Source organism: Molossus molossus, unplaced genomic scaffold (assembly GCF_014108415.1).
Source record: "Molossus molossus isolate mMolMol1 unplaced genomic scaffold, mMolMol1.p scaffold_m16_p_15, whole genome shotgun sequence".
Lineage (NCBI taxonomy): Eukaryota > Metazoa > Chordata > Mammalia > Chiroptera > Molossidae > Molossus > Molossus molossus.
The window spans coordinates 31,480,883-31,496,509 of NW_023425350.1; the positions used below are offsets into that span (position 1 = coordinate 31,480,883).

The 15,627-nt window shown below is 50.1% G+C and overlaps 1 protein-coding gene and 1 non-coding gene across 4 annotated transcripts in view; both read left to right on the top strand.

Moving 5' to 3' along the window:
• The window catches only part of PRKCE (protein kinase C epsilon), a 483,491-nt gene that overhangs the window by 293,340 nt on the left and 174,524 nt on the right, over positions 1-15,627 (top strand). For all 3 annotated transcript variants that reach the window (XM_036262555.1, XM_036262554.1, XM_036262556.1), the window contains 3 exons: positions 11,492-11,651; positions 13,952-13,986; positions 15,239-15,324. In XM_036262555.1, coding sequence (XP_036118448.1) covers positions 11,492-11,651; positions 13,952-13,986; positions 15,239-15,324 — 281 coding nt within the window. The remainder of the gene's footprint in view (positions 1-11,491; positions 11,652-13,951; positions 13,987-15,238; positions 15,325-15,627) is intronic.
• LOC118631335 lies at positions 3,349-3,463 on the top strand. The gene has a single exon (XR_004959806.1). It is a non-coding gene; the product is annotated as a U5 spliceosomal RNA (small nuclear RNA).

Sequence of the window (15,627 nt, forward strand, 5' to 3'; positions counted from 1 at the left end):
ATGGAACCGAAAGCGACAGGGATCAACCTGGTTTTTAGGACACTGGTGTCTTTGATGTCCCGGCTCTCACAAGCCAGGTCGGCCTAACTCACTTTTACATATCACAGGGATCCATGTGACTGCGATTCTGATATGACCCGTCCTGTCAATATTTATTCTTCCTTTCTCTCTCTCTACAGGCAGGATTAATGTGTAACACAGCAGAGGCGCAGTACCTAGCACCTAGGAGGCACTCAGTAAATATTTATTGAGGGAAAGAATTATTCTCACAGTTAAAAACCGCTCCTTCCAATGTCTACCCTACATCTCTCCTGTTTGGTTTATCTATTTTCTCTTGAATTAGATACCTATTGTTGGGTAACCAATCACTCCAAATTTAGCAGCTGAAGACAATAATGAGTATATATTATCTCATACAGTTTATGTTGGTCAGGAATTCAGCAGCTTTAGCTGGATGGTTCTGGCCCATGGTCCCTCGTGAGGTTGTAGTTGGGATGTTGGCCATGCTGTGTTCAGTGGAAGACTCGCCTGGGGCCAGAGGATCCATTTCCATCATGGCCAACACACACGGCTCACGAGTCAGTGTTGACTTGGCAGGAGGCCCAGTCTGCCGCCCGATGTAGCCCCCCACAGGGTTGCTTGAGCATCCTGGTGTCATGGCAGCTGGCTTTCTCCAGACTGAGTGATCCCAGAGAGAGCAAGGTGGAAGACGCAATGTCTCTTCTGACCCAGCCCCAGAAGTTACACTCTGTCATTTCTGCAAAATCCTTTTGGTTACACAAGTCAGCAGGTCATCTCTATGTCTTGTAAGCGTTTACACAAAAGTGTGACTACCAGGAGTCAGGGGTCACTGGGGATCATCTTGGAAATTGGATACCATACCCCTCATTCCACCCTTTCTTATTTCTCCCAGAAACTGAAATTCCTTTTTGTCTCTTTCCTTTAGATGGACTTCAGTTCTCTCTTCTTAGGCATCTCATGAGCTCTTGGGGATAGCCAGACTTGCTTGCACTTCAGAGACGTGGAGCGAGGTGCTTTGGCCAGGGGCAGTGCTAATCTGTCTCTGGATTCTTGAGACTGTTGGTAGACCTTGACTTCAGCTTAACCTTTGCTGCCTAATCTACTTACTGCTCTAGCCAAGACCTACTGAAAGAGCAGGCAGGTAACCTCACTGTATGATGGGTCCCGATTTCTGGGTTAGGAAAATGCTACCTTGTGTATGTAAAGTCACAACTCCTGGGCTGCCCTGAGGTTTTAAGGTACAGGATGGGAGTTGGGTAATGTTGAGTCATAACTACTTCTTCTCCAGGACCCTAGTGACTAAGAATGTATATCTTCAAGAAGTTGGCTGATATTTCTTCAGGGCAGGGCCTATGGCCAGCCATTTTTTTTCCCCTCTGGACAAAGATAACTTATTTGGGGAACTTGATCTCCACTTGTACTTTATTAGCACTAAGATCTGAGCTAACTGGATCTTCCTTAAGAATCTGTGGCCTCAGACTATTTTCTTAGGTTCATCAACATTGGGGAAAAAGGAGTTTTCTCCCTTCTGTTCCCCTTGGCAGTTTCGCCTTCACTGCCTGGGAGTTTATAGCTATGCAGTCCCAAGTGTGGCCACGTCTCTTGTTTTGCAGAGCTGTTGGAAACATATTTTTCTCCTCACATGGCGAGTGTTCTTTCCCCAGCATTCTCGTATCACCGTGGAAGACAGCTCGGGAGCAGATAGCAGTTTCTAAGCCCCAAGAAGCAGTGACTGGGAAGTCATGAGGTTTCCCACACTGCAGTGTCCCTGGCTGAGGAGAGGTGCCAGCATCCGGGGGGGTGGGGGGGAGTGGGACACACATTGGGGGCGGGGGGAGAGGTCAGAGCAGAGGTTGGATTATGGGATGTTTTCAGTTATTAATAAAAACATGCCCTGGCCAGTTTGGCTCAGCGGTTGGAGCGTTGGCCTGCGGTCTGGAGAGCTGGGTTCGGTTCCCGCTAATGGCTTGTGCCTCGGTTGCAGTTTGTCCCTGGCCCTGGTTGGGTCGTGTGGGTGGCGACCGCTCGATGTGTCCCTTTCACGTTGATGTTTTTCTCTCTGTCTCTCCCTCCCACTCTATCTGAACAAAAAAAATCAAAAAATGTCCTTTGGTGAGGATAAAAACAAAACAAAAAAACAAATAATAAAAACATTACTGCTTTTGACCTCCTTATCCCTGTCTTCACGTGCAGAGTTTTGGTCCCAGTCTCAATGGAACAGAATCTTATAAGAAAAGTTTAATTTAAGCGGGTTTTGATGACAAGAGAGTAGATATAAATTGCGCAAGAGCTCTGGCCAGTATAGGTGTTTGTGTAGAAAGCCTTGGGCTTGCTCACCTGTGCTAATCTTCCGAGGGAACGGCCATCCCCCAGCCCCTGCCCTGGAGACTAGTGGCCTGGTTACTGGGAGGGGGCTGGGAGGAGGGGAGCTCACCTCTTGGACACACAGACCAGAGCCCTGGGGAGTGTGTGTTATTTAAGGCAAGTCTACCTGCTTCCTGGGAAGGTGTGGAGTTCATTTAGCCAGCTGCCGGCATGGGCTTTGTGACTCAATAATCATCTTTCTTCATCTCCTTTGTCTTACCGTTCTTTCATTGTCTTGTATTTTCTTCTTTTATAACCTTCTGATTACCGGAAACTCTCCTTTCCCAGGGGTTCTTTTAAGAAAGACCCACCTGGTCAGCCTCATGGAACCCTGCTCAGGACTCCAGTGCTCTGGGATAGGCTAGGGTTTTTCTTTTAAAAATTTAACTTTGAAAACATTAGTGAGGGCTCAAAACTGCCTTCACAAAGAAGCTGGGGAAACCGAAAAGTTAGTTCATTGTGGTATTTGGGGACATCATGCAGGCACTTAGTTTTGAGAAGCTGAGTAGAGCTCGGGGCAGGTGGGTGGAGGCCACTTGGGCATTAGAGGGTATGAGCTTAGCTGCTCGGCTCGAATCTTCCTGACCTCTGCCTGCTGCTGGCTGGATAATGTGAGGTGGCTGATGTCTGCTGCGCTGGATAGGTGTGGGGTTTCCAATAGATACCCCTAACCCTAACCCCAACCCCAACCCCTACCCCCAATCCCTAACTCCTACCCTAACCCAACCCCAACCCCTACCCCCAACCCCTAACTCCTACCCTAACCCCAACCCCTAACTCCTACCCTAACCCAACCCCAACCCCTACCCCCAACCCCTAACTAACCCAATCCCAACCCCTACCCCCAACCCCTAACTCCTACCCTAACCTCAACCCCACCCTGCCCCCAACCCCTAACTCCTACCCCAACCCCAACCCCACCCCTTTTAGCTTAGAAACCTGTAGCATTGAAAGGCTTATTACATCCTGTGGCTTCTCTTTGATCCTGTAAATCTTTCACCTTTTACTAGAGATTTCCTTGGAGAGGAACAATTCTGAGTTTTTACCTAATTTTTTGAGGCCTTGCACTCATAGGGCTTATAAAAAAAATTTCTACAGAAAGGCTCGTTATGTATTTGAGTGGGATGTCGGCCCTCACTTGGCATTGACACTGGTCTCCCTCAGGCATTTTGTACCGCAGCGCAGCGTTCTAGAGGCACAAACAGGGGACAGAACCCGGCCTCATGGACACGAGCTCTACAGGGCCCAGGTGCCCAGGAATTCAGCAGCAGCTCAGTTTCCTGTGATATGGATCACAGGCCCATCACAGGCACCAGCAGGGACTCCGGCCCCGCCCCTGGCGGGTGCCCCACTTGGCTGGTTTCCTGGGCTGTGGATGCTCTTTGAGCTTTTAGCAGGCCTGCCTGGAGGGTTTCTGCTCTGTGGTTTCCTTCTGGCAAGTGGTGACTTTTCCCGGGTACCAGCGGCATGCAGGAACATTTCAGTGGCTCCCGCATGTCATTTTGAATGGATGGGGGAGGGAATGAGTGAATGAGTGCAGATGGGTGGGAGGCAAGCCGACTTCCTGCTTAAGTGAATCCCTGCTCTCCAGTGGTTTCCGTGTCCACATGTGCTTTGCACCAGAGCGTGGCGTGGTGCGGTTGGGGGTTGCCCTCCACTCTCCCCCTTGGACTCTTCCTCGTTGGTCATCCCCATGTCCAGCCATCACTGCATCTTCCCTCAGTTTACACTAGGGGTGCCCTCCCAACCTTATCCGTGCCTGATTTTTTCACGTCTTTTTTTTTTTTTCCTATAAAGCACAAAACTAGCTTAAGTGTTGCTTTAATAAGTGGACAGAGCACAAGCAACGCCATGAACACAGCACAGACCATTCAGAACTGAGGCAGAGGGAGAAGAGAGCAGCTCACGAGAAATCTGAGATGCCGCTCTGGATATGCCCCCAGTGCCTGCCATCGGGTCACACACTCGGAGTAACACACGCAGACAGCCCCAAGCCCCCCGGCAGCCATCGGATCCACCGAGGGCTCTCTGGGAAGATACAGATAGCGGGGATAATCTCGCTCGGGGAGTTCATCGCTGTTTCCTCTTTCCTGTTTTGAACCGAATTTCTCTTTAATGTATTGTGTGAGTACAGCATGTGGAACATATCCTTTGGCATCGCATAAATATTTACTCACTAGTTAAAGCTGTCATGAGGCATTTGTTTCTCTTGAACATATTATATAACCTGTTTTCCTCGTGGCAAAATAAAAGGCACTGTGTCTTTGGTTTTCTGCACCTAGTTTCATTATTTTTCTTTTATTTGATCTTGATTTTTTTCCCCTACCAATAAGGCCATAAAAATCAAACCAGAGAATCATTAGGGGGAATTGAACTCCTCGGAGACGGAGTGGAGAGGTCCCGGGTCGCCTGTCGGAGCCACCCCAGTCACTGTTGTCTGGACTGTGGAGGTGGTTCCCTGTCCTAGGGAAGCCTGTCTCTTAAGGACCAAATCTAGAATAGCTGAGAATAGTAACAGAGGACGGCCATGGTCCATCCTTTGTGGCCCAGCTCTGTGCCCAGGACAGTGCCTGGCCTCCAGTATCCACATAGTAAACATTTTTGCATGAACAGTTTAGTTTATACCCTATAGAAATCCTCAATGTATATTTTTGCTTATGTTGTTTGAGTATATCTATCCTTTTCTCTTTATTTTATGCAAATCCAAACTATACATGTTTCTTGGTTTTCTTTTTTTTTTTTTTATCCTCACCCGAGGATATTTTTCCATTTTTTGTACAGATAGAGTGGGAGGGAGAGAGAGGAAGGGAGAGAGAGAGAGAAACATTGACGTGAAGAGACACATCGAGTGGCTGCCACCCGCACGACCATCCAGGGCCGGGGACAAACTGCAACCGAAGTACGTGCCCTTAGCGGGAACCGAACCCGGGCCTCTCCGGACCACAGGCCGACGCTCTAACCGCTGAGCCAAACTGGCCAGGGCTGTTTCTTGGTTTTCTTTGTCCATTTATTGTTTCTTGGTTGATTTAGCATATCTGCTTTTTTAAGCCACTGAATTAAATTCCATGATGTGGGTGTACCATGAATCAGGAAGTCCCCTTTAGCCTTTCTTCTAAATCTTGAAGAGAGCCAGGGCTGACATGGGGAGACGCAGGCAAACAGCAGCGGAAGGTGACTCCCATACGTGGGACCCAGGCTGTTCTGCTGTCCTCGGGAGGCTTGAATGGGTGAGCCTGGGTGGGAACTCTGGAACTGACGTTTACTGTTTGTTAGCTGTGTGACCTTCAACAAATTCATTATTTAACTTCTTGGAACCTTGATTTCTTTGTCTGTAAGTTGAGAATAACACCACCTCATGGCTTTAGAGGATGTGTATAAGTTGCTTACAGATCTCATGTGTATGTAATAATACTTCATGGGTATATAATAGCACCTCATATATATCTAATAATATCTCATGAATATGCAGTAACACCTCATGGGTATGCAGTCATACATTTGCATATGTAATAATACCTCATGTATATGCAACAGAACCTCGTAAGTATGTACTAGTACCTCATGTATATGGAACAGTACCTTATGTGTATGGAACAGAGCCTCATGTGTATGGAATAGTACTTCATGGATGTAAGATGCTTATAATGGTGCTCACTGCATGGCAGGGGCCCCATAAATGCTAGCTGCTATTTTTCAGCTTCTGAAAAATATCCAAGGTTTGAGTGCTATTTAGACGAAAATACCAGGGTGATGGACTTGTTTTCTTTGTATTGTGAAATTACCTGCCTTGAGGACTGATTCATTATTTGCTTGGGTTAGCCTTCTGCGGAGGTCCCCAGCCTTTTCTCAACCCAGTCACGCTTCCTGCGGCGTTTGTCCTGGAGCTGTCGGAGTTCCTTGCCCGGCCCAGCCTTCTTGGCCGTGTTCCAGGTCTGAAGACGGAGTCTGTTTTTCCAAAACCCCTAATGGATGGGCTGGAGGGAGATAATGCTGACTCTCTTTTTCACTCCCAGCGGCAGGTGTGGAACATCTGGAGGCAGCTGGACCCCAGCAGGGTGGACACCAAGGGGTATCAGTAGGTTTTGCAGGGTGGGGGAGAGACTGTTTCGCTCTTCCTCGGTAATGAGGTGTCATGTTGCGTAGGGAGAGAGAAGGAAGCGAACCAGCTTGGGCTCTAGGCAGAACCATTATATTACCCCCTCTCGACAGATAAAAAACAGAGGCTCAAAGAGATCAAATGACTTGTTTGAGGATATAACACAAATCTGGGGCAAAGGCCGTCTCCTAACACCTAGTTCAACTATACTGGCAGAAAGAGGTCAAAAGAGGGAGGTCAGCAAAAATAAAGATCCCACAGCATACTTGCTGAAGGGAAGGGCCCTGTGTGCCCTGAACATTAAGGGCAGGTGACCAGCCTGCTGTGAGGCATGACAACGGTGCCCAGAGGTCATGCGTATTGGTCCGTCTCGTCCAGGGTGTTGGGCAAGGTTGATGCTTGGGTTTGGCAGTCTTGCTACACAGACCCTGGAAGGAAGTGCTGACATCCAGGAGTTCATAAGTCTGGGCCTACTAGAAACTCCCTGGTGGATATTCCTAACCCAAAAGAACCCCGAGAACACAGAGATTAAGGGTGCCGTTGACCTCATGTGTTCAGTCTGTCTCCTTGGCTCTCTCTGTGCAGGAGATGAGGCAGGGTGAGGGAGGTGACGGCAGAGTAGTGAGTCCTTCAGTAATTAGACTGGCCAGAAAAGGTGGTGTCAGGTTTGGGCCTGGGGCTGCCACTCCCTGAGCCTGTGAGTGCTCCCCGGTCTAGTCTGAGAAGTCTGCCCGGGGAAAAGGGCCCAGGAGAGGTTAGGTCCACAGAACACTAACTGCGAGGTGTGGCTTCTTTCTGCTGCCCCTGCCACCTGCATGCAGCCTGTCATGGATTCTTCTGAGCACTGGGGCTGTAAGATACTCGTGGGTGTAAAAGCTCCTAGGAGTTTGAAGTTTATAGATGAATCTGACCAAGAGGAACCTGTGCCTGGAAAGTTGTTGGAGACTGGGGTTACTGAGGACTTCGTAGCTGCTTCAGACCATGTCTCTGCATGGTATTTCCTCACCATTGTTAAATTACCCTCCATATAATGTAATTTATTAGCCCATTCTCCTAACGTTAGGCAATGAAGTTGCTTCTATTTGTTGGCCAGTATAGACACGCAATCGGGGAAACGTCAATAAGGTGTAAGTGTGCAGCTTTCTGTGTCTGTTTAATTATTGACTTCGGGTAAATTCCTAAGGAGTCGCCAAGTCAAAGGCGATGTCTGTCTTTGCTGCGTTTGCTTGAAGTGGAGCATTGCTGTCAGAAAATGTTCTCACGTGGCCTGTAGCCGTGAATGAATAGCCCAGTGTCACAGAGGCCTTCCCATTAGCGGATAATACATTTCAAAACAAATTTGTTTCTTTAGTAGGTATTAAATGGTAAGTTGTTGGTATATTAAAACTGCTCTGCTTTGCGTTTGAGAAATTTCCAATAGGTGAATATTTTATATTTTTCCTTCTATATATGGTATGTTCCTGTCATTTACAGTTATCTGTAGGGGTCTTGGTGTATTTACTTGAACTTGTTGATACATAGATCTCTCTGGTGTTCTTGCCATTTAACTGGGAACTAATTGGGAGAAAATTAACAAATCCAGATTGGGAAACATTCCTTAAGACAATCTCCTCGACGTTTCATAAATGTGTCATACAGAGGAAAAAAGTCAAGAAAACCATTCCAGATTAAGGCAACTAAAGAGACATAGCGACTAAATGTCAGCATGAGCTCTGATTAGCTCCTGGATTAAAAATGTTAAGACAACAACTATAAAGGATGTTCTGGGGACAATTGGAGCAATTTGAAAATGAACTATAAAATTTCTTGACTCTGATAGTGTGGTTGTGGAGGAGAATGTCTTTGTTCTTAGGAGATAAAGGCTGATGTGTTTAGGAGTAAATTATAACTATGTCTGAGACTTCCAAAAGGCTCAACAAAACTATATATGTTTATGTATTATCTATATTATTAATACAATTATAATATAATCATGTTGAAATATTAATTATAATTATAATATATAATACTGTGTTCATCATAAAACATTAATCTAATATTATACTGTTATATAATTTAATTTTTCATTATATATTAATTGATATCTTATACACACATACATTTATAAATCAATTGTATCACGTTCATACTACTGTGAATTCTGTCACACACACACACACATGCACGCACGCGCACACACACACCACACATGACCCCCCCCCCCCCGTGGGACCGCACTATAACAGAGACCCTGCACAGCAGTGGGGATTCCGAAGAGACCAGTTTCTATTGGTGATTCCAGGCCCCAGCAGTGTCCTTCTCTGGGGCTGAGGACCCCGTGGCTTCCCTCCTCCTGTGGTCCAGGCTGTTCGTTCTGTGCGTGTGGGCGATGGCCAGGCCCTTGGCTCCCCTGGGCAGAGGGGTGCGGTATTGGGGATATTTTCACAGCCAGGGGCCCTACCTCTCCTCTCCTGTTGCCTGTCCTGCTGCTTTGTCCATGGAGGGGGTGGGGGGCGTGGGACCCCCGTTTCCTCATTGGAAACATGAAGCTTACTTGTGTCTTTCTTTCCTGTAGCCTTCTGTTTTCCCACATCTTTGATGTAAAACCTGACTTAATAGGTAGTGTCGATGGGCAGGAGCAAACAGAACCCTTTGGGGAAGTTCAATCAGACCCTGACTTAGCAGGAGTTATCCTTGGCTGTCTGTCTCGCCTTCCCCAAGGACCCTTCCCCCCAGGTGTCAGTGCACTTCTCCAAGAGGTCTTTCAAAGTAAATAGAGTTAAAGTAATTGGTTGCAGTATTTACCTATTAAATCGATGTAAACTCGGTTTAGAACATTTGGTTGCTGATCACCTCTGTAAACATTGAGAAGTGAGGCTGCCAGGGATGACCGTACCTCCCCTACAGTGTGCTCCTTGGGGGAAACCAGCTTGCACACATCACCATTTTAACTGAAAATATAATTTTCCAGAATCAAAATAACTAATAAATATGAGGGATTTATAAATGAAATTGCATCTTAAATGTATTCAGGGGCTGGCTACTGTTTAGATATATTCCGTGGTGAATCCTTCTGTGAAAGAATGGAAGCATGCTCTTTTACAAAGAGGATTCCCGTCCCCTCGCCTGTGATGCCCAGGACAGGGTGTTTGGTTTGATCTGTATAGATCAGGTTCGTAGCAAGTAAGGGCTACTGCATAGATCTGTTTTTTGTTTTTTTTTAATCACCACGTTTATTTTCCAGCTTAAAAAATAGACTATTCTAAATATAGTGAAAAGTGGGAAGCTGAAATGAAAATCATCTATGACTGCACAATTGAGTGATGATTGCCATATTTCTGTATGTGCATGTGTGTGCATGCACACATGTGTGTTTCAATATCTCTGTGTTAAAACAGAGCTGGGTCTTCGTGTGAGAATTTGCTCAGCTGGCCTCGGCCCCTGGGCTGTGGCAGGACAGAAGGTGGTGGGTTTCCACACCCAGGAGGTAGTCAGTGTCAGAGGCTCTCTGAGCCCATAAGCACCAGTTGGAAGTGGACGTGGGCAGGCGGGGGGCCGGGAAGCAGGGGTGCAAGCAGACCCGCGCCTGGGTCATCCTAATCTGCTGAGGATGCAGCCTCCCGGTGCCCCGCCCTCCTGTGTGCGCCGAGGCTGCCTGCGCCTGGAACCCCACTGCCCACGCACTCCTGGCTCGCCTTTCTCCAGCTTCAGTGTTACCCCTCGCCGCCCGTCCTCCCTCGGGACTGGCAGACGCCTTTGGAGTGACGCCGTTTGGCTCCCGCATGTGATCTCCACTTCAGGGAATCTTAGTTTCCGAGAGGTCCGAGCAGGGCAATGCTTTCCCCCGGGATTCACTGTTATGGCGGGATGAGTGGGGTAGGGGGTCTCAGGGGACACGGAGCTTTCCCAGTGAGTCTTAAGCTGTGCCATGCAGGCAGCCTTCTGGGGCCTGCACTAGTGCTAGGAGCCTGGCAGGGCACCCAGAGCCTGCCGCCCTGCCCTCAGAGAAGCCACAGGCAGCTAGCCTCTTCCATAATGAGAGCCGTCAGAGGAGGGCTTGGGCCGTGCTGTAGGGAGAGCGGGCTGCCCCTGAGCAGCGAAACACTGGCTGCCCCCTGCTCTCTGGGTTGGAGTCTGGGCCCCGCCACGTCATAGCTGCACTAACAAGAACAGGTTACTTAAACTCTCCATTCCTCAGTTTACACACCTGCAAAATGGAGTTAACAGCAGTACCTTCAAGGAGGGTTATTGCGGAGATTCAGTGAGTTACTCCCTGTAATGCATGTAACGCACTGTACAGAGCAGGTTTGGATACGTGCTAGCTGCTAGCGTCACCGTCTTACTCAGCTCAGATGCTGTAACAAATACCACAGGCTGGGTGGCTTACGCAGCAGAAACGCCTCTCTCCCGGTTCCGGAGGCTGGAAGTCCGAGACCCAGATGCCAGCATGATTGGCTTCCGGTGAGGGCCCTCTTCCTGACTTGTAGACAGCTACCCTAGAAACTGGCTGCTTTCAGGGCTTCATACTTCCCTGTCCTTCTGACCCTCGGGAAAGGCTCTTTGTTGTTGTAGTCTGGCTTCTCTGAGCCAGATGGCAGGGTTCGGAGAGAAGTCACACCACTGACGACGCCGCGCCCCATGGGGTGGGCACCATCACCCCTGTTCACAGACGGTGATGCCCACCGAGGCTCAGGGCACACTGGCTGTGCGAGATCACACTGCTCAGAGGTCGCAGGGAGATTCGAACCTGAGCCTTCTGACCCCACACCCGCACTGTGGGCAGCTGCTGGGGGAGGATCGAGCAGCCACGCCTGGAGCAGACCTGGGAGAGGGTGGATACTGAGGGTGCAGCTGGTGTTGGGAATGGCACAGACGGGGCCTTCCCCCAGCCCGTCCCTGCAGCAGTAAAGGCTGCCCCCCAGGTCCCTTCCCACTTCCAGGCACCCAAGGATGGAGTAGTTGGCCCGCAGGAGGTCGCTTTCACGGTGCGCTAACTCAGACTGTTTTCTTTTCTGCTCTTGTCCTCCCCAGCCCCTAAGGACAATGAAGAGCGCGTGTTCAGGGAGCGCATGCGGCCCAGGAAGCGGCAGGGGGCCGTCAGGCGCAGGGTCCACCAGGTCAACGGCCACAAGTTCATGGCCACCTACCTGCGGCAGCCCACCTACTGCTCCCACTGCAGAGACTTCATCTGGTAAGGCCTCTCCAGAGCCTCCAGTGCTGCCTTCTCTGGGGCGAGAAGTGGGGGGCTGTGAACTGTGTGTAACAAGTGCTGATGTGCTTTGTTTCTTTGTTTAATTGCAGAAGACTTTCCTGGAAAGCTGAGTGAGTGTTTGGTGCTTGGGAGAATAAATGGTCCCTGGTGACTTTATACTTAGGATCATACCATATATCACATTTAAGGAGTTAAGATTTTATAACCAACAATTGTATTATGAGTGTGGTTTCTTTACAAAGAACCCTTATCCATAGACAAACTGAATTATTTACAAGTAAAATAATAAGAATCTGGGATTTGTTTTAAAAAATAAGGTGGAAGGAGGCAGGGAGGGGCTAGGGGTAGAGAAGAAACAGGACCAGCCATGTATTGATCATTGTTGGAGCTGGGTGATGGGTCCATAAGGGTCCATCTCCCTACTTTTGTATACATTTGAATTTTTCCATAATAAAGTTAATACTCGATTGCCAATATTGCTAATACAAAGCAGTTCTTAGTAACTGTTATAACACTAGTGCTGCTGGGATGCTGAGATTTCGGAGTGAAAGAGTAGTGTTGGCTGGAGTGCTCAGGGAAGACTTCTTGGAGGAGGTGGCATTTCTCCTTTCATGATCACTAGGATTTTGATAGATAAGAGATAGGTAGGTAGTAGGCCTGTTTGGGAGGTCAAGAAAGATACGGAGCACTGGCCTTGGGGATCAGAGGGGGATTTGTTGTTGTTGTTGTTGTTGTTGTTGTTGTTAATCCTCACCCAAGGATATATTTCCATTGATTTTTAAAGAGAGTGGAAGGGAGGGAGGGAGAGAGAAAGAGAGAGAGAAACATCAATGTGAGAGAGACACATCAATTGGTTGCCTCCTGCGTGAGCCTGACTAGGACTGGGGATCCAACCTGCAACCCAGGTATGTGCCCTTGACCAGAATTGAATCTGCGACCCTTCAGTCTGTTGGCCGATGCTCTAACTGCTGAGCCAAACTGGCCAGGGCTGGAGGGGGACTTTTAATGAATACCTACCACCTGCCGGATTCCTGGCATTGGAAACATTTAATTAAATCTTCCTGGTCTCCTATGAGCTAGGTATTATGAACCTCATTCCACTAACAACAGTGTTGAGGCTCAGAAATTAAAACAAAACTAGTCTGCAGTCCTCCAGCTGGGAAGTGTCAGAGGTCGGATTCCACCCCTGGTCAGCACAACTGAAAGCTCATGGTTTTCCTGAAATCAGACCAGCCTTTCTGGCAACCTCTCTGAGCTCTTTGAAGCCCCTGGGGTTTGCCAGCGCACTCGGATCCGGTGAGGAAGAGGGACTGAGGCCAAATTGCAGCATGAACCCAGCGGGAAACCTTTGAATTGCACTCGGGAGGATGCCGTGGATTCCCAGAGTGGCCAGGAGTGGCTCGTGTCCTCGTGGTGTTCCAGGATCTGTCACTGAGGCTGGCATGGAGTTCTGAGTGACACAGCTCAGAACACTCAACCCGACTGCAGCAGAAACAGCACCCACTCCCACCCACAGACGGGTCTCATTCCCAGGGCTGACTCAGCCCTCTGACTTCCATTTTCTGTCTTTTGTTCATGAATTGTGGGTTTGGAGGGACTAGGCTCTGAACGCAGAGTCTTACAGATTCAGGTCTCCTCTGAGCCACGGCGAACACCGCTGAGCCCTGGGCTTCCTGAGGTGTAGCCGAATGACTTCTGGCTCCTCCCGCCAGGCCGGGCGTTTTGGGGCGCTCCCTGACCAGTTGTTGTTGGGGTACTGAGGCCAGGGCTCAGGCCAGGTTGACTGACCCTAAACTGGCCCCAGGAGACTCTTTTTGGCCATGAAAGGAACTTCTAATGTTGGCCTTCACCCAAATGGTACATCGAACTCCCAGTCCTGGCCACAGACTAACCTATAATTGCCCGCTCTGGACGCCAGCGATGTGCCCACCAGCTGCAGCCAGACTGCCCACGAGGAGGGGCACGTGGGACTCCGGGCCTGCAGAGAGCACGCAGGCCACAGAACGGCTTTCCAGAGCACTGCTGGTCCCACCGGAGGGGCTGTTTGTGTAGGAACCAAGCCCGGACACTGACCAAACCTTGCAGTCCCTCCCGGCTCTGGGGCTGCCCTCTGTGGCCTTCGGAAGGAGTCGCATTAGGACAGCCCGTGCGTGGGGGTGAAATCACACTGCGAGGTAGACTCCAGTGTACGGGTTGCTTTGTGGGTGGACCAAAACGGGGTGGCTTTGTGCGGTTTATGACCTACTAAAATGACTTAAAGGGTGTATTCTTCTTTTCAGGGGTGTCATAGGAAAGCAGGGATACCAATGTCAAGGTAAGAGGGGCTGCGTGAACTAAGTCCCTGGGGCCCACGGGCCACCGATCACTAACGCTGCTGACGCTCACAGCGGGTGCGCTGGGTTGGATTCCGTTTAGCGGCTCCACAGAGCATCCGCTAATGCTCCCTCTTGGAGAAGCGGGACCCTGTCTTCTCCGTCACTGCCTGGCCATTACTTGCACATATGCAGATGGGAGTAGTTATTTGGGGTACCTTGTAGGTACCCCGATCTCCAGGTGTCCCAGGGTCTGGCCAGTTTGCTGGTAACACTCCCATCTCTCCTAGTGAGACGCATGCTTCAGTGAGAGGCCCCTTGGAGCCCACTGGGCGCTGTGCCCGGTTCTGTGTGTCCGTCAGCTCCCGTCCTCTCGCTCCCTGGGGAAGCTCCCTCGCCGCTTGTTTGACTCGGTACCACCCGTGGTCCTTGCCGCTTCTCTGTTTTGTCTCGACTGTGGAATCATTAGCTGTTCCACATTTAAAACTCACTGAAAGTTACTGAAGCTCCTGTTTGCAGTTAATTGACTGCAAATGCAAGGTTAAGTTGTCCAGAACTGGAGGGTAGATCAGTGATGTGGTTGAGTGGAGACTTCTCTGTGGTGTGACCTGGGAGATCATTCCATCTCCTCACGGAGCCACTGGTCCGCTGGGGTCTCAGCCCTGGGACTCGAGTGGGTTCCGTGGATGGTGCTGTGTGTGCAAACAGTTGCTGACCTCTCCATCCCCTCGCCGCCCACGCTGCTCCCCGACACTGAGGACAGAGCTCGGGCCACTTCTTGCGGAGTGAGTCAGTTAGATGGAAATGTTTAGGTTTGGCATGGACGGGCACAGTCAGATGGAAAGGTGCAGAACGTCTGTCCACAAAGCATGCCTTCCCCGCTGGGTCCTCCCTGCCACCCCGGCCAGCTCGGACACGGTCCCGAGTGGAGCACAGGTGGTTGGTTCCCACGCCCTTGGTAGTGCTTCGTGGAGGGGAAACTGTCCCTGACTTTAGCCTACAGAAGCAAGAAACCTGGTCAGTTCTGGAACCAGAGTGAACTGCGGTGCCTCTGGGTGGAGCCGGTTCACTCTTCTCCAGAGCACGGCTTGGCTCTGCGGGCAGAGGGCTTTGAAACGGCTGCACAGGGCTTCCCGTGGGAGCTGCGTGAAGACCCGGGCGGGGCACGGCTCCCCGGTCCCTTCGCCGTGGCCTGCCGGAGCCCCGTGGAGCCTCGTCCCCACTCATCCTCAGCCCCGTTCTTGCCGTTTGCAGTGTGCACGTGCGTGGTCCACAAGCGATGCCACGAGCTCATCATCACGAAGTGCGCTGGGTTGAAGAAACAGGAAACGCCCGACGAGGTAAATATTTCCACCGCGGAGCTCTGGGCTTTCTTTACTGCCGCGGCTGCCCTCACTACCTCCTCTGTGGTCCCGAGAAGGCATGCTTCTCTCTCTGAGATCCCATTGCGTTCTCCCTCGTGCTGGTCAGAACTCCAGGGAGCCGTCCACAGCCTTCCGGTGTGAGGCCGGTCCACAGGAGGAGCGTGGCTCGGAGTCCGGCTTACGTCTGCGGGCACTGTGCCGGGGCCGTGTGATCCCAGAGCTAGAGCCCACAAGGAAATGCGTAGCCTTCACGCCATTATCTCACCAGAACAGTGCAGC